We start from the raw sequence: 23,283 nt of genomic DNA on the forward strand, positions 1-23,283 counted from the left end.
GGGAGAGAAGATAGATAGAAGTCTTTTCAGTAGCACTAATATCATTGAGATGAAAGAGAGCTTTTGAGGCCTGATTCAGCTGTACCATTCCAAAACGCATTTCCTTCAGTTCTACTGGTTCAGCTGAGATTTGGCAAATTATGTAGAGTAATAGGAATTTTATATCTATTTCTGAAACAAATAAACTGCATCTTCTCTATGGTAATATCTTTCAGGAATGGCTATTACTGTTTATGATGTGCTCTTTGAGCAATGATTTCTGGAGTAATTTCTCAGAATAACCTTCTGATCATCTAATTGAAACAACGAAAAATGCGAAGGAGATCACCAGTTATTGTGCAAAATGGTACACTGTCAGCACTCGCGGTTGTTCATTACATGTGTATGTGCTCACTGCTGCTGGCTCTCAGCTGAGCTTCAAACTCTTCTAATACTTTGGAATCACCACTTTTCTAGGGCAAATATTATGTATCCTATGGCACAATGGCACAGAGCTGTTTACAGCTGCGTTGTAAATGCAGAATTTCTTCCCACCCTGTGTTTGGGTCTGTATTTAAATAAATGACGATGCATTTGCATTCTTTTTATTTATTTGAACACTATGATTTAAGAACCTAAATGCGAGCTTTTCCCTTTATTTCTGCAAGTAGCACTGCAATCATAACTTACAAAAATTTTAAAATACAAAATGTACATGAAATTACAATACAAGGCTCTGTAAACATCTAGAACTTACTTAATCTTTATTGTCCCACATTTTTAAATATAAAACTTCAATTTGAACGATTTCTGAACCTCAAGGAACGACATCCATTATGAATATCAAAAATAGAGTTTCAAAGCTTTGTTTGTATAAGAACAAAACTGCGATGTTATTTTCATTCTTTGGTTTTAAAAGGATGGCAGTTCCCCTGATAACATGTAAGTAAGTTTTACTACAGAAATTCAGATTGCTAGTTTGTGGTGATTTCAGAAATCACCCCTTCTCCCTCCTGGATGAATATAACTTTTTGTTTTTAAAATTAACCTTTGACCCTCCTTATAGAAAAGCTACCCCATCATTAAGGCTTTCCTTCAGGATAATCTAAATTATTAAAAAGTTTTGGAAAAGTATTGAGGGAGAAGAAAGGACTTAAGGGTAAGGAAGCAGATGCCAACAAAACATCAACAGTTGTCGGGTTCTGTGGTTTAATTCAATTTGCATAGTCCAATAGAGATTGTGTGCTTTTTATATCACTAAAATTATACAAGATTAACAGTCTTTACCTATGTTATCACACAAGCTAAAATAAAATTAAGACCCTTGTATTGAGGCTTTTACAAGGCAAATATAAAACTGCTTTAGTATCCAAAGCTGTATTTTTTTTTAATTATTTCATTTTTAAATAGGAAAGCATCTCTATGTCTACAGGCATCAAGGTATTTAAAGGCATCAGAAAATTTAGTGCATAGCAACTCCAGATTGTTTGGGCTCCCATATTTTAGGTACAGTGTGAATTCCAGCTACTTGGAGAAGTTGCAATAAGAGTCTGTACCAGCAGGATTAAGGAGCATAAAATCCCATACAGTATGAAAATTTGTTCAGTTAGAATTCTCCTACAAACAGTTAATGCAAAAGACCCAACACACGAATGAAAATTGGAACATGCCTTGCCACCAGCACACAGCCCGAAAACAATTACATTGATTACAGTGTTGTGTGGTTTGTTTTGTTTTGAAGGTGTTAAAAACATAAATAGATGTATTTCTGAGCAAGTGAATCCTTCTCTAGGATCTTAAACATAAATGAGGACAGAGTAAAGCACCACCGCTTGAGGGACAATTAATATATCACACTTTTCGGATTACAACCTTGCCCATTTTTTTCTTGCAATTTAAAGATTCGCACCACTGAACAATGTATTCACAAAATGGATGTTCAAGATCCCCAGCATGCACATAGTGGTCTTTCATTAAGTTGTCTGCAATTACTGTGAAACATCAAGATAGTAGCCTTAGGCTGCTCTCTTACAGGAAAGTATATAATAAAGAGTTATAATTTCACCCACTTAACACATGGTCTTCTGAAAAGTTAATGATTCAGCTTATTAGAAAGATGCAGTTACAGCTACTTTAATGGTATTGCTTGGGTGCTGACTTAAATGTAGGTGTAATGTTCTGCCTGCAAAAAGCTCAATAGAAAGTTTTCCTGGGACCACCTGCCAAAACGCAACAGCAGCAGAATCCATGTTTGCTCTCACAGGTACTAGAATGAAGTTCTAGTATCCACTTTAAGACCATTTTACTGAGATTTCAAGAATCTCTGTAAAATTTTCTACAGAAAGAGTCATGTGCTCCACTTCTTAAACCACTAAAAGGTCCACAATTGTCTGAACTAGTTTCAATGCAATACACTTTCTACATTTGGAAATTTTTGACTGTATTTGGTCTTAATTTTCATTAGAGCATCATGGCTCACCCAAATGGGGAACTAGAACTAACACCCTCAGTATTTGGATATGCAGTGTATTTCTAATTTTAGTTTGCCATGATTGCTGTACCCTGTGTGTTCCACGTCAGCAAGCTTTGTAAATGACAGTGTCTTCTGGGGGACAGAAACATCTGTGGGCTGCATGGGCAGTTCCAGATCCTCTCCTAGGTTTCTAATCATAGAGGCCTGATATTTTTAATAACTATGTAAACAGATTGTCTCAAATGCATCAGATTATGCATGTAAGGGAAATACACCCTTTGAACACATCACAAAGTTTACTGCTGCTTTGAATTCTATGTGTTTCTTTAGTAGCTTCTGCTTTTCACGTTCACAATTAAACAAGGGTGAAATTACACTCCCTAATCCCTAATTCACAGTAAATTACTTTTTAGCAAACTGACGTTTATAAACAGCTTAAATTTAAGGAACTGTAACTGTCATCTCCTCAGCAAGTGGCATAGTCAGACATACAGCATATAAAAGATAGAGATGTGATCAAACCATTTACTGCATGGAAAACTTGAATACCACTGAATTGGTGATTTCAAAACTACTTTGCAGGGATAACAGGAACACCTAGATCCTCAGCAAATATTGAAATTTCTCCTATATCATGGCTTTGATGTTGCTGTTCTTTCATCTAAAATCCTACTGCTTAAATTTGATTACAAATGTAACTAAGAAAAAGCTATTTCAAGAAGGAGCCTGTGCTAATAAAGAAGAGGAAGATTATCCACAAAGTTATAAAAGCTAAATTTTGGAATGTCGTTTCTATCCCAACACTTTCATGATGGAATGGTCTTTTTGCAGCCTATCAAGTAACATTTTAAGTTTATAAACAGTGCAGATCTACATTTGGCTTTGCTTCCTATCAATCTAAGAAAGAAAACACTACAGTATTTGCATATACAATGGCTTCCATGGCATTGGCTTCAGATGACAGGTATGATTTGCCACTGGAAGATTGTAGTAAAAAAAAAAAAAATTAAACAAGAGAAGCTTTAAAGGCTTTCAAAAATGACCAAAAGGTGTTACAAATCATCAGTTACAAACTATACTACCTCTAACGGAAAGCAGCACACTGAAGACGTGTATTAAATCTTATTCCCCATTCAGTACTGTGAATAATATAAGAGCAAACTAACATCTCCACACATCTGAAGCACTTACAATATAAAAGTATTCTATTTAAATGCAAAAAGCAAAGCTCGTTTATAACTTTAAAAGAGTTAAAATATCAGGTGTAGATTCTGTGTGTTCATTTTAAGAAGTCTCTTTACAGCATCTGAGGAACTATAATTAAAATGCTCTGTCTCTACATCAAAAATGTAACCCACTAAAAGGGCTTTGCAAGGATCCCCTGTTCCAGTTCATAAAGGCCACAGAGTTGGAAGCATAGTAAGTCTAGAGAGGAAAAGGACGAAGAAATATCCAGAGAAACTGTAATGTTTTCATGGACGTTTAGTTGCAAACTTATCCATTACTGGATTCCATCAGATATTCTTGCCTCCAGAGATCCAGGACATGTACGTGCAGACTGGCTGGCTGCTGCTGTTCCATGTGACACTGAGATCTGTGACATATCTCTTCCTATAATTTCATTCACTAGAAAAAAAAGGAAAAAAATAATCAACTGTTTTTATGTTTTCTGAAAGGCAGAATTCACCAGTGTGTCTCTTTTAAAAAGAAATATTTTAGTGTTAAGCCTTGATGTAGTTAAGTAACAGAGAATTAATGAGGAACTCAATTTCAGTAACAGTTGAGCAAGAGAGGGGGAGAAAGTCCAGTTTTCTCTTAGTATTACACTTTGCACATACCATAATCCATGCTGGAAAATCCCTAAAACACTTGAAAAACATACCTAAGCACATACATATTCATGACAATGAGGTAACTGAAAGGCACAGCGTAGGTATCTCCAGACAACTCTTCCTGTTCAAGGGTGTTACAGACACAACAAGTAACTCCAGGAATTCTTGGCTCTTTCAAGCTACTTACAGAAACTCCTCAGAACTTGGATTTGATAGAATATTTTTTTAATACTAGATACCTACTTAATTAGCAAGTTTTCTGGATACTTCCATTTCTGAAACTGCAGTAATAAAATCTTCTTTAGTTATCGGTCAACTTTTCTTTAGTGAAGAATTAAGATTGACTAATAGCAGGTCACATCAGGTTGTGTGTCTATGTATGTGTGTCAAATTCAGCAGAGATCAGTCAAATGTTACTATTTACAAGTGATGGACAGCTGGTGAATATGACAAAGCAGCTCTTATTAACAAAAAGAAATTTTGAAGTGGTCTGCTAAAGCCTCGGTAATTGACTGCAGTCCAATTGACTTTAGAAGATGACAAAACCAATTATTTTAATGGATATGCAGAAATATAAGGAGGAAATTCCTGTTAGGGTGGTGAGGCACTGGAATGGGTTGCCCAGGGAGGTTGTGAATGCTCCATCCCTGGCAGTGTTCAAGTCCAGGCTCAACGAGGCCTTGGGTGATATGGTTTAGAGCGAGGTGTCCCTGCCCATGGCAGGGGGGTTGAAACTCGATCTTAAGGTCCTTTCCAACACTAACTATTCTATGATTCTATGATTCTATGAAATGGTTTACATGGGTGACATGGTTTAGTGTGAGGTGTCCCTACCCATGGCAGGAGGGTTGGAAGTAGATGGTCTTAAGGTCCTTTCCAACCCTAACTGTTCTATGATTCTAAATACAGGGATATAAATACCCATTTTACGAAATGGGCAATGGTAAGTTTAAGAAAAGAGACTAATATTTTAAGTGGAGATGAAAAAAAAAATCACATTAAATAGTAATGAGAAATTTCAGATAAATATTAGATGATAACCAAAATAGAAATTATTTAATAGAAGAGGCAGTCAGTCTTGTTGTTTTCCATGACTGTGCGGCAGTAGGTATACAGTATCTTTTATACAGCAGGACTATGAATTACAGTAATAAAAAAAAACAAACAACCCTAATACAGTTTGTTTGGACCTTCTATAAAGAGGCATTTAATGGGATCCTTTTATTGAGTAAGGACTATTCCTGGTAAAAATAAGAACTTCTGTTGTGCTAGTAAGGTGCTTCTGTTTAAAATCTTAGCAGATTTGGAACCTAGGCTTGGAACAGATTTGGAGCAAAAGGCTTTCACTCTTTTGTTCTCCATTGGGTAGCTTTACAGAACAATACTGATATACTTCACCACCCTTGTTAATGCTTCCTTCATTTCCCATAGCAGGATTTAGTTTCCTACTAACCATTCCGGTTTGGTAGAAGCAAAATTAACAAAAATTAATCTAAATTAATTAAACAAACCATCTAAAATCTAACTAAAATCTAAATCTGATTAAACAAAGTTAATGTAAAGGTAGTGTCAATTGCTCTTACTGTTTATAGTGTTCAACAGTCTGAGCTTCATCTTTTGTTGCAGCACTAGCATAAGTGGATTTGAAAGAAAATGTAGTAAATACTGTGAATGCTCTGAAGTATGTATAATGTACGTAAAATCCAACTCTGATACCAAGGTTTGTCTATATTCTTTTAGTTTAGTTAGGAAAGCTTTAAAACAAACCACCTTATGTTGTACAACTGCATGTAACCATGGAAGAGGTACTTGTTATCTAAAGGTCAATCAATGGCAATGGTGTTCTCTTGCATGAGTGCAAGGACAGCTTGTTAAAAATGCACATTATTGCAGCCCAAAGGCTTAGACGGTTCAGACCAGCTACGTAGTAACCAAATCCCTTGAGCACCACAAGACTTAAAATCTACTGGGCTTCAAAAAAATCTTTCATTCAACGAACTTAATTGTTACTATGATACTGAAAATTGTGTAACTGCAGATAGGATACTCTTTCAGGTATTATTATTATGCCAACACAAAGCATACACAAACAGCTGTTTAAAACCAAGACTTTTTTATTTTTTAAACAGAATTTAGATGTTCACTTAAAAGAACTATGTTCCATTCGTTTCTATCGGGCACTCTTATTTTGCTCTAACCACAGGACCTCTCACAGCTATTATCTACTTTGTGTGACTGAACTGCTGCTTTGTGCAAGTCAAATATTGCAGCTGTTCAGTACTACTAAAACTTTGATGAGGGGTACAATAAAAAACGGCATTAAATAAAACCACTTTCTATATTTTGTAATTGGATGGTTACTCCCTTTAAGTTTTGATAGATGAACATGTATCTGTACTGGCAATGTCAGGGCAAACTGGTCTATACTGCTGCAACGCTTTGTAGTTTCCACAGGCAAGAATGTTTAACTGATCAGCACATAGCCATGTGGCGGTAAACCCTCCTTACATCACGTTACACTGGGAATACAATAGCTGCTCATGTGGTGTTTTATTTGCCAAAGTTCTGCATAATCCATTATGGAGAGTATGACATTAAAATCAGAGGTTAGTTTGTGTTGTGTTTTTTTGTTTTTAAAATAATCACCAGTTTGTTTACAAGAAGCTTAGTGCAATGGCTCTGTCACACCTTTCCTTTTGCAGTTAGGAGAACTTTTTTCTGGGAACACTTTTAGCATGTGGCCAATACAGATTTATCGGGTTTAACTGGATTTATATTAGAAACACCTACCATTTGTAAGGGCAATGGAGTACCTGGCCTTCTTCCTAACAGAAATTCTAGTGGAGTATTTACTTGCCACAGTGATTTTGTAAGGATTGCTCATTTGTAAACCCAACCAGTATTCTAGTGTGCACTTTTTTTATTTTATAATTTTAATGTGTATCGCATTGGGTGTTTGTCAGATCACCATGCAGGCCTAAATAAAAGGCCACAGTCCTTTTTCTGCTGTATCTGGCAAAGTTATTTTTCCACTTTTCACAGACCATAGCCACCTGCCTAACACACCTCCTTATGGTACACCTTCCAAGTGTGCTCATTTCAGCTGTTTGGAAATCTGTAAGCAACAAATGAATGGGGGAAGCCTGCAGGCTCGGGAAGGCTATACATTGACATGATGGTAAAAGGGCTTCAAAGAAAGCCCTGCCTGCAGAAGGCAGCAGCTGAGATCAAAGCACTCCAACCTTTGCGAAGCAGCAGCCTGGCTCCTGGGCAGGGCAGTGCTGAGTGCTGCAGTGACAGGATGGGGGCAAGGGCTGGCTGCCCAACAGGCTGTGCCAAACATGTCTGGGAGGTGTGGAAGGGATGAGAGAGAACCTGTGGAGTCCTGAGCTAGCATACATGCTAGCATATGGAGAATGGGTGTTCAAACAAGGAGAGCAACTTTTCCAGAGAAGGCTGGTTTCTGCAGCCTGAGAAAAACATTGTAAGGAAGCCATACTGGATATTTACCAAAATTAACCAGCCTGGAAGTCCTTTGGAACAGCTCTCTGAAGGGCTGTACAACTTGGCTTTAAGGCACCAAATCCTGAGATGCCTCTATGTATCTAATGGGGAAACATTTAGCTTTATATGAAGGACATCCCATGTTTACCAGCCCTGGCATAATCAACTTGTCTTTCTGACCGTGGAGTAGCATAAATAAAAGAAGTTTTAAATGTAAACTCTGTAGTCAGTAAGAAGAGTTACAATCCTCCATAGCAACGTACAAGACTGAAGATGAAACCATACCTATTGTGTTTTCCTTTTTGTATTAATTTGTGATGGAGAAAAATCATATTTTTTAAAGACTTGGATAAAAATCCAAAGGTTAGCAATTGAATGCAGGATATATTACTTTCTTCCACAAAGGGTCAATCACAGAAATTTTAGTGGTCTGAGATTAATACTGAAAACTTATGAGCATAAACACAGGTTTTTATAATGTTGTCTAGTAAAATTCAAGTTTTCAGGTGATAAATTGGAAGAGGAAGTCAACTGCAACAGTCCTGAGTAAAGGTAGAGCTCAGGCTACACCAATAATGTGTTAGAAGCAAAAGAAAATATCTTTTCTAGTCTATACTTCCAGAAGAACATTTAACTCACCTTTCCCATTTTTGACTGTGGGGTGCACGGGCTATACTGTCCTAGAAATACAGTTAGAAAGATTTCATATGTCTTTTTGTTTACCCTTAAAAGCCATTCAGTTAGCAACTAGATACTGAGAAACCAAGATGCATGGCATTTTCAGTACATGCCCTTATTTTTTTATAGCATTTCCTTTCTCTCTTCAGCACAAGTTTCTAGGGGAAGGCTACAGAGCTTGTTTGGGATTCAGGAACACGTATCTCAAGCATGTTGTTAAAGTTCTGTCTCGTCTGTCTGCCAGGTTAATTTGTGTTTGTTGTGTAATTTATTCTTCTGTTGCCTCTTCAAAGAGAGCTGATCTCATGGGACTTAAGATGGAGGTAAACAGTTATGTGGGAAGGACCTCGACTCCTTCAGTCTACTGCCTTCTTCCTGCCCCCAGATTAAATTCATGCCTGTTGGCTATGCTTAGTGCCAGGGGGTCTGAGCGCACCCTGGAGCTCTACTGTCAAGAGATGAGGATCCAGAAATATGTTACACACAAAATTTTACACGCCTACAATTGTTTTGGATGATCAGTGTCAAGTGAGTGGACAACATAAAAAATGTTATCAGATTTTTTACATGATAACAGAGGCCAGGTTGCTAATCTTGAAACAATGCCTGTATCACAGCAAGAGACAGAAGGCTGGCACACACAAGACTGCATAGAAGTGTGGCTGATTCCTCCACAAAACTGGTAACTGCACTTCGAGAACCTATTTGTCAGAAATGGCATGGATCAAACAGCAATACAGGGATGTTTTATTATTTTACTCATATGGGACTGTGAAATGGAAATTATTTTAAAAACTTTCTTCTGCCTATTTAACTGACTTCTCTGGCAGTTATCCCAAATTTCATATTTTCAGCTGTTACTTTATTTGCAATAGGTTTACCATTTTCTTCCCAGTGTTTACACATAGTGTAAGCTGGCTGGCAAATTTATACCAACAGTTAAAAATAGATTGAGCAGAACAAAATTGAACATGGTGGGGAGAAAATCTGCTACAGCCAGATTAGATTTGACCTGTCGATACTACTGATACTGCAGTTTTGTATTGCAAACAGATTTTCTGTGGTGTTTCTCTTTTCTTTTGTTCTTCCTCTTCTGTGCTGTACTGAAAAACCCTGGAGGTCAGCCGGAGGCTCGAGCCCCTATAACCTCCCAGAAAAATGAAACGGCACATTAACATCAGTACCAGCAGAAGAACAGAATAAAGATAACCAGCTCCAACTTTTGGACCTGCTGTCAAGCTTGTAAAATAAGAGCAACCACCAATTCTGCTTGATGGATTGTTCCCACTGTTTTGATTTCACATAGTGTTCTGTTTGCTTTTTATGTCCTCACTGACTGCACACGCCCAGCTGGCAGAGCTTGATAGAAAGCTGGGTCACAGCTCTTTGCAGGCCTCCCCCTCTCCTTATTCTCAAAGCCAGGGGCTTTACTTCTTGGTCACTGAAGGCTCTCTTGGGACAGCTGACGGTTACTGTTCCACCTGTTTGCTGCATGAACAGCCAGACTGGTCATGAAGATCTCTTAAAACTTGCAATTTGCAATCTCGAGTTTGAAGATAAACTAAAATTAGGTAGAACAGATCAGACATTTGTGCAGTGAGCAACACACAGAGCTAAGAGTGGTGATCTTATCAGGTGTTCTAAGAGTGATGCATCCTATGAGCAGTACTGACCAGCCTCACCTACAAAAGTTACTTATGTTAGCTGATTTGGACAAAACAAACTTCTTGTGTTATGAAGCATGACAGTATCATGAAAGCTGGTGCTTTATCTAAGAAGTTGCAGAGTGTTTTGGATACATTTAAAAAAACCCAACAAATCTAGAGTAGCAAGTTCTTGAAAGAGGAACTGGTGCTTTGATGTTTGTAAAATCTATGCTTTTTTCCCCACTGGTCAATTCTACAGTTTCACTTGAATTTATTCTCTCAGTGTGAGACCAATCCATAACCTATTAGTCACCTTGTGCACCTGTTCTGTCTGAGTATTTTACAGTAGGATAAAAAAAACATTTAGATGTAGCATGATCTCCAAAATAGGTGAAGTTCTAACATTAGAAGTAAAGGCTTTATCTTTTTAAATCAAATATTCTTAAATATGAGCATACTTCTAAACTGCTGTACTTAACTCCCACTATCTCTGAGAATGCAGAGGAAAGTATTTTATGCTTTTTTGTACTTCCACAAAGGAAAATATAAGCAACTCCTGAACCTGCTGGCCTTTCTGGGAATCGTATAAGTGACCTCTTTTCCCTTGCAGGATCTGGTAACCTGTAATCAGCATTTATACTTTCTATCAGAAACAGGCATTACGACACATTTCAGGTTTTTCTAGGTGAAAAATACTGCCTGAAAACCTCCATGGAGAACTATAACAAAACCAGTTCAGATTGCAAACCATTAGCTATATAACTGGCAAGAGTAGACACCTAATGAAAACACATCATGATGTGTCTGGAACTTCCCCAGGATATTCCACTAGCCTCCAAAATGTGTTTGTTCTAGGGAATCCCTGAGCCAGACACAGTATTTTGGCACCAAATAGTTCCAGTCGGATTTTTCTCCCTGGTGTCTTTCAGATCTGTGCAAAATTCTGTCACCTGCAACATTCTGAGACAGTAAATTCCAAAGTTTAACTAGGGATTGCTGTAGCAATGCTTTGTATGTGTTGAGCTTGCTGCATGATTATGTGGTAGACACTTCTACTATTTTCCTTCCCAAGAAGAACTTTACATTACCTTTTCCCATGCCACCTATTATCTTTATTATACTTGGCATATTCTCAATCATTTTTCTTGCTGCAGGGCCCTAGGGTGTTCAACATAACTTCTGTACAAAATCTTTGCCTGTGCTAGGTGTCCTTAACCAAAGCACTCCACAACACAACACATGTGCATCTAACGCTTTTACACATCAGGGGCAAGGCGTGGGCATATAACACAGCTATAAAGTAGCCTTTGTTCATTCTCTGCTTCCTAAATATTCCTAATATTTATTTACCTTTCTGAAACTGCTTTAACATTACTCAGCAAGCTTTCATAGAATTATGCATTTTAAATTCAAGACAATTTTAAATGAGAACAGTTCACAGAGTTCGTCACTGTATGTATGGAATTAGGACAGGGTTTTTTTCCTTCCCTTACCCTAACTTCCACTCCTTTAACTAACCAATTTTGTTTAATCATGAGTTCTTCCTACAGGTTTCCAGACAGTTTGGGTTTTTATCACTTCTTTCAATATCTGAGCAGCAGTAGTGTTACATTTACCAACTTCCAGTCCCCTGGCTTTCAGCAAGAGGTTAATATATTACTGTTAACAGTTCGACTGTTGCTTACTCAGCTGCTGTCTGGCACATCAGCTAGCTGAGGGGAGCTGTTACTGTCTGTTGATGTGTTTGTTCTGAAACCTTTCTACTGACACTTAAAGGGTGGCTATAAAGCAGATGAAGATGCCTTTTTTACAAGAAGTCATATGGAAAAGACTTGGGGTAATAGGCACAACTTACTCCTGGGGACATTCCAATTAGACACAAGAGGAAAATTTTTCACACTGAGAACAACAGCCACTGGAATAATCTTCCGCAGGGAAATGGTGGATTCCTCAACATCGGACACTGAATGTTCGTCTGGACAAGGTGCTGGGACATACAGTTTAAGTGTCTAGGTCATGCTTTGCCTAGTTAAGGTTGGAACAGATGACTCCTGAAATCCCTTCCAACCTGGGATTCTATGACTTCAACTTGACAGATCCTGCAACACGTCCCTCAAAAGACTTTGGCATGAGCATCTCTAGTTCCTCAACTCTGAATATCACTACAAAAACCTTTCCAAGTTGATCTACCTAATTTTAAGTGAATTACTGATTTGTCATCTGTTGGACAGGTTAACCTAGTCATTTTCATGTTTAACCTAGTAATCTCCATGTTCTGTTCTCTGCATTTGGACTCAGTTTGTAGTCTCTCCTCTGCAGAGTAGTTGTACACTTAATCTGAAGCCTCATAAATAGTTCTCATACAGCTCACAACTACTTTACCCTTTTGACCACCTGTTTTTTATTAAGTAAGTTTTATTGTTTTCCTATAGTTCCCCTTCTGAAGTTCATTACAGCCTGTAATGCTGAAACTGCTACCAAACAAAGGAAGATTTTTTTTTTAAGCAGTTCCTGTATGCTCCTTTGGACCAAATAAAGAGACGTTTCCCCTTGTGGGTTCTTCTTATGACTTAGTGCTCCACGAAGAAGTCATCACACTTACCCGTTCTATAAAGGATGACTCAAGTATTCCATTAGTGTATTTCCTGTCTGCAGATTGGCTGATCTCTTCTCGCACATGATAGTTACAGTTGCTCTCCTGCTCAGCAGTATAATTTAGAAGCTATGTTCATCCTAATTTAAGCCTGAAAGCTGAATCTGTAAGCATTCCGTACTAGTTGATACAGTCAGCTTGTCTGTTTGTTGTTAGCACTCTTTGAGGTACAGAACCATTCTACTAATATTCCTGAGTGAACACATCTCTTGCATTAGTACCACACTATCTTGATTATTTTTCCTACATCAGATACCTAAAATATTTTAATAATGCCACGTTTCTCAACTATGTTTCTCAGATGCTAGCAGTTATGTGGAAGCATATTTCTCTCTGGGTCTGATCTTATGTGTGTGTGCTCTTTTGAAAAGGGACCTGTCGGTGTAAATTTAATAATTCTGAATCTGGGTGTTGCCAACATGTGTGTCACTCTTTAGTTGAGGATACTGGTATTTGTGGGTTATTTTATTATTAAATTGAGTTTTCATTTTTCAAGAACAAATGGTCTTCAACAATTATACTGTATATACCAGATCCTGAGTTGCACAGGACATAGCCTGGAACACTGAAATAATCTAAGTCATAATTTCTATCTTACTAATTAATTTGCTGTTTCAACATGTAGAAATGTCAGCTAGTTTTGCCATTCTGAATAGTAGCTATTTGCCTTACCAGTAACATTTTGGTATGTAAGGAAAGCAGAACTATGTCACTTTTTGGAAAGGTGGTAAAAGACCAACATGGTGATTTCAGTTTCATGCACAAACTCCTTTCACTCCTTTCCAAAGATCAGTATACACACCCCCTGCACGAGAGTTTTATAAAGACTACACACAGAGCTTGGTCACCTTCCTGGTAACAATCCCAAACACTGTACACTTACAGGTATTCCTGTTTAAAAATCTATGGGGAAAGTAAATTGCATTACATGTTCTTATATATGGGGGGAGAGAAAAAGGGTCAGTATAGTTCTTTGGCATTTTAGGGATGTTTGTAATAGAGTGAAAAACACTTAAGAAGAATGAGTATAAACACAAACACGACCAATATACCATGCATCAATTTCTAATACCATTATTTATCAGTCACACTGCATAATTATCTCGTTTATATGTGAAATGTGAAGCTGAAAGCATCTTAAAATAAACCCAGACAATCCTTCCCCTTTAAGCTCACATTCAACTAGAAATCTATTTATGAGTCTGTATCCTGAGTGTTTGGATTGGCAGTGCATGACACTGTATTCCATCTACTTAAATTGACATTGCTTCCTCTTCTTAAAAAAGGGGAAGCATTCTAAATTTCTCGCAGTTAACTGATCTGGCCACTCTACAGCCCTGCACGTATCTGGCTTAAGATTTTCGTATCCTCTTCTGCAGTTGTACTAGATCCTACAGCACTCAGGAAGTTCTGCTGCGGGGATTTTTACCGAGTAAGCGTACACCTGGTTCATAGCTTCTGAATTTCCAACTATTTCAGAATACACAGGTGTGTGATTATAGCAGTACTTAAGTATTACATAGCACTGTTCACTTGCAGATGTTAAGACTAATAAAACACTTTCCCCTTTCCTTCGTGCTCCAATTTAAAACATTGAAGCATTTCAGTAAGCAGACTCACCCTCTAGATTTTCCACATAGGAGTTGGACATGAGTGCTGAATGTTGAGTCCATTTCTCTGTTGAACCTGATGGCTGGTATTCCAGGTCAGAGATAAAACTGTCTGTGTCAGAGAAGAAGACAGACATAACTACTGACTGGACTAAACCAAGATGTTACAGTTCACTCAACCAGGAAGTGACTTTCAATTTTCTTTTAACAGCACTAACTTTAAATACCCACTTTCATCCACAACTACTACGTATGTCGACATAAGTAACTATTTATAAATTATCAGAGTGCCTATTAAAAACAGTATCACTTATCTCATATATATAGTTACTTTTCAGTTAGCAGCCAGAGCCATAAAGGAAATGGTTAATATTTTTTGGATGTCTGCCTTGTTGCATCACGATGAATTTTATACTACATAAATTTCATTTTAGTATGCATGTTAGTTTAGAACATTCCTTCTGCAATTTTCTCAATCTGTTTTACTTACTGTGGTCAAATTAAAAGTGCTTATGTCCTTTGACAGCACCTCCACTGAACAAGGCAGGCAAAAGTGTACTAGCAAATAACACCTTTATTTTTATTTTCCCTATCCTTTCACCAGAGGAAACCATTGCTACAACATGTTAGCTTCCCCTCTACTTGTCAGGCTGTTTGCACATTTTGCCCCAGGTACTGATCTGCAGTCAGGCCACACGCAGGCTGACGTCCTGGAAACCTAACCATGATCTTGGTAGAGGTGGCTCTGGCAGACCAAGGCAATGTGAGAAACCAGGGAGGAAGTGGAGAACTGTACTCCATTCCACTGTTTTTCCTGGAAGAAAAATGTAGACCAGTGTATCTGCTACTTTAACCAACAGGAGCATGTTTGTTCAGTTGTGATCAGTGACTACAGAGAGTATGGAACAGTGTACTGGGCTGGGTTTGGGGTTGAGTTTTTTCCCTGCCAGAGAGAGAGCTGCAAGTTTAGTACAACAGTTTTTAATACAATTAACAAAATTACTCCGAAAGCTGGTTAATTTGTGCCTTCTGGACAGAGCCATACATTTGCTTTGCCGGCATGATTTCTAAGCCCTGCTTACAGGTGACTCCTGAGAGAATGAAAGACTCTGCTCTTACTTCCTTATGAAATCCAAGCAGTTCAAATTACTTCTTTGGATGACTTATGCTTAATTGTTTAAAGTGTAAAGTTACATCTATTTAAACAGGAAGTGGAAAGCATTATCTGGGTTTCAATGCAAATGTCATAGAATCATAGGATAGTTAGGGTTGGAAAGACCTTAAGATCATCTAGTTCCAATGAAGCCGGCTTGTTTTCATTTTCTCACCGACCAACACCCCCAAGTCCTTCTCCACAGGGCTGCTCTGAATCTCTTCTCTGCCCAACCTGCACCTGTGTCTGGGATTGCTCTGACCCAGGTGTAGGACCTTGCACTTGGCATGGTTAAACTTCATGAGGTTGGCATCAGCCCACCTCACAAGTGTGTCGAGGTCCCTCTGGATGGCATTCCTTCCCTCCAGCATATCGACCGAACCACACAGCTTGGTGTTATCGGCAAACTTGCTGAGGGCGCACTCAATCCCACTGTCCATGTCAGCGACAAAGATGTTGAACAAGACCGCTCCCAACACCAATCCCTGAGGGACACCACTCGTTACTGGTCTCCAGCCGGACATTGAGCCATTGACCACAACTCTGTGTGCGGCCATTCAGCCAGTTCTTTATCCACCGAGTGGTCCATCCATCAAATTGATGTCTCTCCAATTTAGAGACAAGGATGTCATGTGGGACAGTGTCAAATGCTTTGCCCAAGTCCAGGTAGATGACATCAGCTGCTCTGCCCCTGTCCATCAGTTCTGTAGCCCCATCATAGAAGGCCACCAAATTGTTCATGCCATTTTGAAACAAAGCAGTAGATAAAGGACAAATTCTTGTCAAATAATAGGAAATTAAGAAAATAATGTTTTTTCCACCAACTACGATACAACCAGCAAGAAAGTGACATTATATAAAGATCTCATGAATCCACGGAGATGAGCAGAAAACTGTCTTGGGATGAAAGAAATCAACTTTTACCAGCAATCCTCTTTAAATCTCAGGCTTTCAAAGGAACAGAAACAAACACTGACAAAAAGCCTCTAGAGAGGACAATGGAGTTAATTAGCTCTTGTAAGCAACAGCCTCTGCACCATGAAGTCTGTATAGCTTAGACGATGATTATCTGTCACTTTAGCAGAGAAATATGCTTTGAAGCAAACTTCCTAATTGATTTTGTATATAGAAGGACCCTGAGGTTCTTGCATATCCAAACGAAGCTGCTGACCGCACTGAGGTTTTGCTCTTACGCATCCCTGACAAAACGTGTCATGCATAACACGTCTCCAGACAGCACCTTCTGCAATGAAGCATGCACTGGCCCCAGGCACCCAATATTTGTTGTTTTTGAAACATGGTAAATAAAGCAACAGCCTTTTAAAAGCATGAAATATAGCATAAAGATTTTGTTCAATATGCACTGAAGTTACTAGAACTTGATGCACCAGATGAATACAAATTAAAAATACCTTTCTACCTCATGATTTCAGGAACATTTGAGAGAGCTTTTTACTTCCTTAAGCGATACTATAATGTGTTTTGTACCCAAAGAATATAACATTAAAATTAAAGCTACTACATTGAACTGGAAATGAAGAAAACTGACATCCTGTAGATCTATTTAACTGGTCAAAAATACATGCTTTTATGAATCACCTCTTTGTCTTGGATTCTCCCTTAAAGAAAGAAAGGTTAAGAAAAAACTTTAATCACTCATTATCTGCATTAGCTTTGGGTCAGAGCAGTAAGTCTAGTTAAAACTCAGAGTTCCACTATGGATACAGGCAGACCAAAAGGCTACTGCAGTTACACCTTTGGTTTTCAGGACCAATTCCTACAGGAACCAATTAACTTTTTTTGCAGCACTATTTGGTTAAAAGCTTAGCTTTTCTATCCTTTACCATTACTGAATTGAAGCAGGATATGTGGGCAATGGGGCTTGGCCTAAAAGATGTACTGGTTTTAGAAAAGTAGACTCCAAAATATTCTAGAATGCAAGATTGTTTGCAGTTGCACTAGGGTTTTTTAATATGCTTTGCAAAAATAAGTTTGATGTGACTGTATGGCAGTTGATCATACCAACTTTCTAGGTTTTGTAGTATTGCTGCATTCACCTTGGAGTTTGTGTGGTTTAGAGGACAGGTTAATGAATTGCTGTATCTGCAGATAATGAGGATCAGTTATCCTCAAAGAACATCATGGCTAGACTGCAGTGCATACTTCCTTGGGGACAGGCCTTTGTTTGTCAACTCCAGATGGAACTTCATCAGCTGCATTTGTGTGAACAATCCCTGCAGCTATGTCACAGGGGTTAGTGCAGCATATTTAGCCTGGTTTTGACTCTAATGACCAGCAACTAGTACAGTGTCAACTTTCCCTAAAAGAAAAAACCCAACAGGCACTGCCAGGCTGTAATTAACCCTCAGTGTTCTCTGCTGTAGAGCTGCCAGCTCATCCTGTTGGTCTGTGATCAAAACCAGTCATATGGCAGGCTGTGTTTACAATGGCAAGTTATTGAGGATGTGGTGAGCTACCTTGCAAGTTACCATCCCAAGCCACAGGACAAGGGTTCCTTTGAGAATTTTCAGGTTCAATTCCAACTTGACTAAAAAGTACTTCTTTTTTTAATTGCCTGATAAAATAAGGCTGTTTGAAATGTTAGGAGGAGTGTAGTTTTCCTGTACATATTATATATATAGTTACATAGACAGGCTGAATGTGCCTGCAGAGTTACAGCACAAGTTCTGCAAGTGTTTGGCTCAGTAACAAATACCCCTCTTCATGTCATTATTATGTCACCACACCCAATTTATATATCATAGTGAACCACCTCATTTCAGTCATATATTTACCCTTTCTCTCATGCAAGAAGATAGGCAGTCTAACATAGTAATTATAAAGCGTGAACCTTGGAGCTGGAGGACACGTGCTGCGCAGTGGAAAGCATTGTGAAAGCACCTAAGCAAACTTTAGCCGGTGTCACCAAGGAACGCCTAATGCCTTCCATTTCTGCTACAACTGCGAGTGTCTGCAACATGATGTAGACATGCTGTCTGCACTCACACAGTAAGCTTCTACTCTTGTAAGTCTTACATGGGAACCTTTTTGCAGTGGTGCAACCAGCTGAGCTTACTTTGAATCAGTTATGAAGTGTTCTATGGCTCTCAGGGCAATAGGAAGTTTCATACTGGTCATAGATGGCTGACGAGTTACCTGAAGTTCTTTACGCGTCAGCAGTCTCAAATTGGTCTCCTCACCAGGTGCCTTGCTGGTACACATTTTATGAACACAGTGAATGAATCTGCTAGAAGATATGATTGTAGCATTGTTTAACCGCTGTCAGAGGATAACATCCTTTTCACCTTTCCTCCCTGTTTCAGCCTCTTCCTTTTAATCTGCTGATAAGTCTGTATCTTTCTCTGGTTCATCCATAACAGCCACCCATTTCTAAAAGTAGATTCCCATTCTCTTCCACTGTGTTTCAGGTTCTGCCTTGTGTTGAGGTTGAGTGAGGTGACCTCATGCTTACAACCTTACTGAAGAACATATACTAGTGTAATTTTGGGAATGCCTGTTATAAATAGGAATATTCGGAGAGTTCCGTGTACAATATAGGCTAGAGTTCTTGTCACGTAAATCCTTCCAGGCATGCTGCAAGATGCAACATTTTGTTCCATGCTTAGGAAAGAGTAAAAACCAAAAACTGGTGTTGCAGACAAACATCTTCAGTTGGGGTTGTACTGGCAAGAAGACAGGTTTTTGAGCTGCTCTGCTCCACACTGGGCTAGCCTTTAGCATTTGGCTTTTTTTTTGTTTCTGTAGACCTTCAATGCTCTGTTTGGCAGGATGCTGCCTTAATTAAAAATTACCTCTTAATACATAAGTTTAAAATATAGAGAGAAAGAAATGCAGTATACAGTCCTTCTCTAATGCTTTCTATTTAGTTACTACTGTAAATCTGCACAAGTTAAGCTGAAGCTACAGTAAAAAGCTACCTGTGAAGACACACAAATTTTCTAGCAAAGAGCAGAATAAACGCTGAGTTTCCCAGCAAAAAAAAATCACCAAATGGAGAGTTATCACAAACTACTAAAATGAATCAACGCAAATGGCTTAGAATTCTACATGGAGTATGCCTGACAAAGCAGACTTACTGCTTTATGTACACAAAAGTTAGAGGATTTCTAGTTATGATTTATAGTAAATCCATGTATTTCTAACCTTCAGCTTTATGTAATGGAGATGCAATGAGTAATAAAATGTAAGAGGATTAGAAGGTCATCCCAATTTGCTGAATACAGCCTAATATAATACCTTAAAAATGGTTAAATAACAGTTGTACATGTTAGAAATCTCATCACCTTAGAAAGTCATGAAATCCAAGGTAAACTCATTCCTAAACTGCAAACCACAAGAGATTACATTTTAGATCAACAGTATGAGAACAGATTTAAAACTAAAACTTGACAGCAGGATAGGTAAACTACCACACAAGGAGCACTACTGAAAAGCAGTGAGGAGAAATCATATAACTAGACTGAGTTTAACTTTGACTTGCCTTTTTTTTTTTTAAGTGGGGAAGAAAAAGGATCTATTATAGAATCATAGAATGGCTTGGGTTGGAAAGTACCTTAAGATCATCTAGTTTCGCCTCACCTGTCATGGGCAGGGATGTCTCACAGCAGACCATGTCACCCAAGGCTCTGTCCAACCTGGCCTTGAACACTGCCAGGGATGGAGCATTTACCATGTCTTTGGGCATCCTGTTCCAGTGCCTCACCACCCTCACAGAAAAGAACTTCTTCCTTGTATCTAACCTGAACTTCCCCTGTTTCAGTTCAAGCACACTGCCCCTTGTCCTATCGCTACAGTCTCTGATGAAGTCTCTCTACAGCATCCTTGTAGGCCCACCCCCGGTACTGGAAGGCTGCTATGAGGTCTCCATGCAGCCTTCTCTTCTCCAGGCTGAACAGCCCCAACTTTCTCAGCCTATCTTCATACGGGAGGTGCTCCAGTCCCCTGATCATCCTTGTGGCCTCCTCTGGACTTGTTCCAACAGTTTCATGTCCTTTTTATGTTGAGGACACCAGAACTGCACACAATACTCCCAAGTGAGGTCTCACGAGAGCAGAGTAGAGGGGCAGGATTACCTCCTTCGACCTGCTGGTCACGCTCCTTTAATGCAGCCCAGGATACGGTTGGCTTTCTGGGCTGCAAGCGCACACTGCCGGCTCTTGTTAAGTTTTTCATTGATCAACAACCCCAAGTCCTTCTCCTCAGGGCTTCTCTGAATCTCATCTCTGCTGCACCTGTAGCTGTGCCTGGGATTGCCTTGAGCCAGGTATGTATTAGGGGAACGTACAACAAAAAGAGCATAGGATGGCTGACAGATTTGGGAAAGGACAGAGATCACCAATTGCCTGTCTCTAGTATTACACCTATTTGCAGCCCTATATATGCCCTGTCTATACAGGGAGCTGTTAGCTTGGGGAGCTGGGCATAGGGCAGACTTTCTGAAAGATGGTAAGGGTCAAAAAAAGGTCCAGCATGGGGAGGGCAGGGGGAGGAGGAAAAGCAGAGGGAACAAATAAAGAGCAAGAACCTGCTTTTATGTAGTTCCAGTTCAAAAGTTTATCAGCTTGTGCAGACTGACTACTGCAAAGACCTAAGCAGAAAAAAGTACTGTTTTACAGAATACCTTTTAAGTAAGCATACAGTAGAAATTACTTAGAAATTGTATTATATTTCAAATGTTTTCCAAAGTATCACTGAAATCTCATATTTAGGTGTCCTCATGCATTTTGATCCCTTGTTTCTTCAAGTGAATTAGAAAGGGCTTCCTATAGGAAGCATGTATGGGAAGAGGAGAAGCCAAACAAAATTCAAGGTGGAGATGAGAAAAGCCTTAAGACATCAATGAGATCCTGGTGAAAAACAAGAGAAGAGCCACATAAACTTCAGCAACGGGAAAAAAAGGTAAAAAGTGTATTTTCTGCAGATACCCAGGCAGAGGATCTGCCTTTAAATGATGTTAACTCTTTTTTACTCCTAGTCTGACCAGAGCCCAGCTTGCTCTAATTGATGAAGGGCAAAGAATACAAAGTTAGCCCATGCTGGCCATTGGCAAGTGTGATTGGCTCTGCAGAGCACTGTAAGTGGTGAATCCACATGTCCGCAGGAGATGTTGGATCAAGACTAATCCAGATGCTGTTGCCTTGAGCACTGACGTATGAAGCAGCTCTGTAGTTCTGTATTAAGTAGTGGATATGGGGGTTTTGGTGTGTTTTGAAAAAAAATGCCTGAGGAGGCAGCAAGATTCCCTTTTCGGAGTTTTGCTTAAAGGGATTTAGGTAACTACTTCCCAGAATGTGTTGGTTGGTTGTTTTCTAAAAAGAATTTTAAATCCTACTCCATCAAGCCATACAGTTTTAATGTCAAGCCTAATTTTATCATGAGGTAGCATGTCCATACTACACTCAAATTTGGTTAAAAGTTTCTTAAAATATTTTATTTTCTTAAAAAATACAATATCTAGTACGCTGATTTAGAAACAGTACATGTTACTTAAAAGAAAGAAGACTATTTATGTTGGCAAGGGGGGTTTTTGAGGTTTTTTTCTACTTTTAAGACTACTGACTTAAAACAGTTAAGATCAGTAATCCAGACATGATTTACACAGTTCACAGTTGGCCTTGCCTTAGTATTTTAAGAGGTTTATTTGCCCTAATTGCTAATCCTTAAAAGCCTACTTTCCAAGTAAAGACAGCTTCAGGTTTGAAATATCAGCTGGGAGAACATACTGTATTAATGTTCATTTATGCATGCAAATATGTTTGGATTTTTTTCCTTAAGTGTTAAACCATTAATGCAGAGTAACTGTTTGCTGTTTGTGTCTAGCTCAATCTGTACAGAAACTAAAACTTGATTACACACATAAGAAAAATTCTGAAGTTATTTTTTTAAAGTGCAGTAATCATTAGAGAAATTATAAAAAAGTGCTCCTGCCCAAATGTGGTTTTTACTTAAAGCTGATTAAGCGGAAGAAGGAGTTACTTATGTTGAGAGAACTAAGCAGCTTGTTTACTGTCACTGTGCCCTGTTGAATGGCAGGTTTCAGGCTAGACATCTGATTGTCTTTGCAGATTGGAAATGAAGAAACAGAACCAAACGCAGCCCCCTGAGCAGTTATCAAGTGAGTGTACTGTGAAACCCAACTGAAGGCAATCTCTACACTTGCAAACATACTGCTGCTGCCAATTGCTAGTTTAGTGTTTAAAACTTTGTTCAGTTTTCCATATAGAAAGTTGAAGGTCTCATAAATGCTGATTAAACTATAAACTTCTATAGCAAGACTTATTTACAAAGAGAAACCAGTGAAACCGTGGCCATCTGACTTGTGTGTATGGATTATGCGTCTCTAAGCTTGGTAATGCTCTAAGCGTGGCTCTTGCAGATTTTCCCATGATACCATGTCTTTGTCAGCACAGAAACAACTTGGTCATTTCACAGGGTTAAGCAATGGGAACAGTTTCTAAAAGCAACTAGTATTTGTGCTATGTGGGAAAAATATGGCTTTCTTTTTACTGTCCACTGATTTTAATATTTGAACCAGTCTAAACAAAGATCCTCATAAACGCCAAGCACTTCTACTTACGTTGTGAAAAGTTTAACTACTGCATTTAGTTCTATTTTTTTTTTCTACATCTTTTTTTTTTTTTTTGTGGGTGTGGAGGGAAGAAGGAAGAAAAAAAAAAAAGGTAGGTTCTAACATGACACTTCTTGAAACATTAGATTTTTCCTCACTCTCTAGCA

General features: G+C 38.6%; 1 protein-coding gene across 2 annotated transcripts in view; it reads right to left on the reverse strand.

The window, feature by feature from the left end:
* Positions 1-571: 571 nt before the first annotated feature.
* Positions 572-23,283, reverse strand: part of NFATC3 (nuclear factor of activated T cells 3) — a 73,955-nt gene continuing 51,243 nt past the window's right edge. The window contains exons 10-11 of one of the 2 annotated variants that reach the window (XM_061344062.1): positions 14,386-14,487; positions 572-4,078 (exon numbers count right to left, since the gene is read on the reverse strand). In XM_061344062.1, the coding sequence (XP_061200046.1) occupies positions 3,954-4,078; positions 14,386-14,487 (227 nt within the window). In that variant the 3' untranslated portion in view covers positions 572-3,953. The remainder of the gene's footprint in view (positions 4,079-14,385; positions 14,488-23,283) is intronic. The other variant, XM_061344063.1, reaches the window with a different exon arrangement.

Source organism: Neopsephotus bourkii, unplaced genomic scaffold (assembly GCF_033783945.1).
Source record: "Neopsephotus bourkii isolate Nb327-2 ecotype Australia unplaced genomic scaffold, CSIRO-AGI_Nbou_v1 NB_1863, whole genome shotgun sequence".
In the NCBI taxonomy this organism is placed as follows: Eukaryota; Metazoa; Chordata; class Aves; order Psittaciformes; family Psittacidae; genus Neopsephotus; species Neopsephotus bourkii.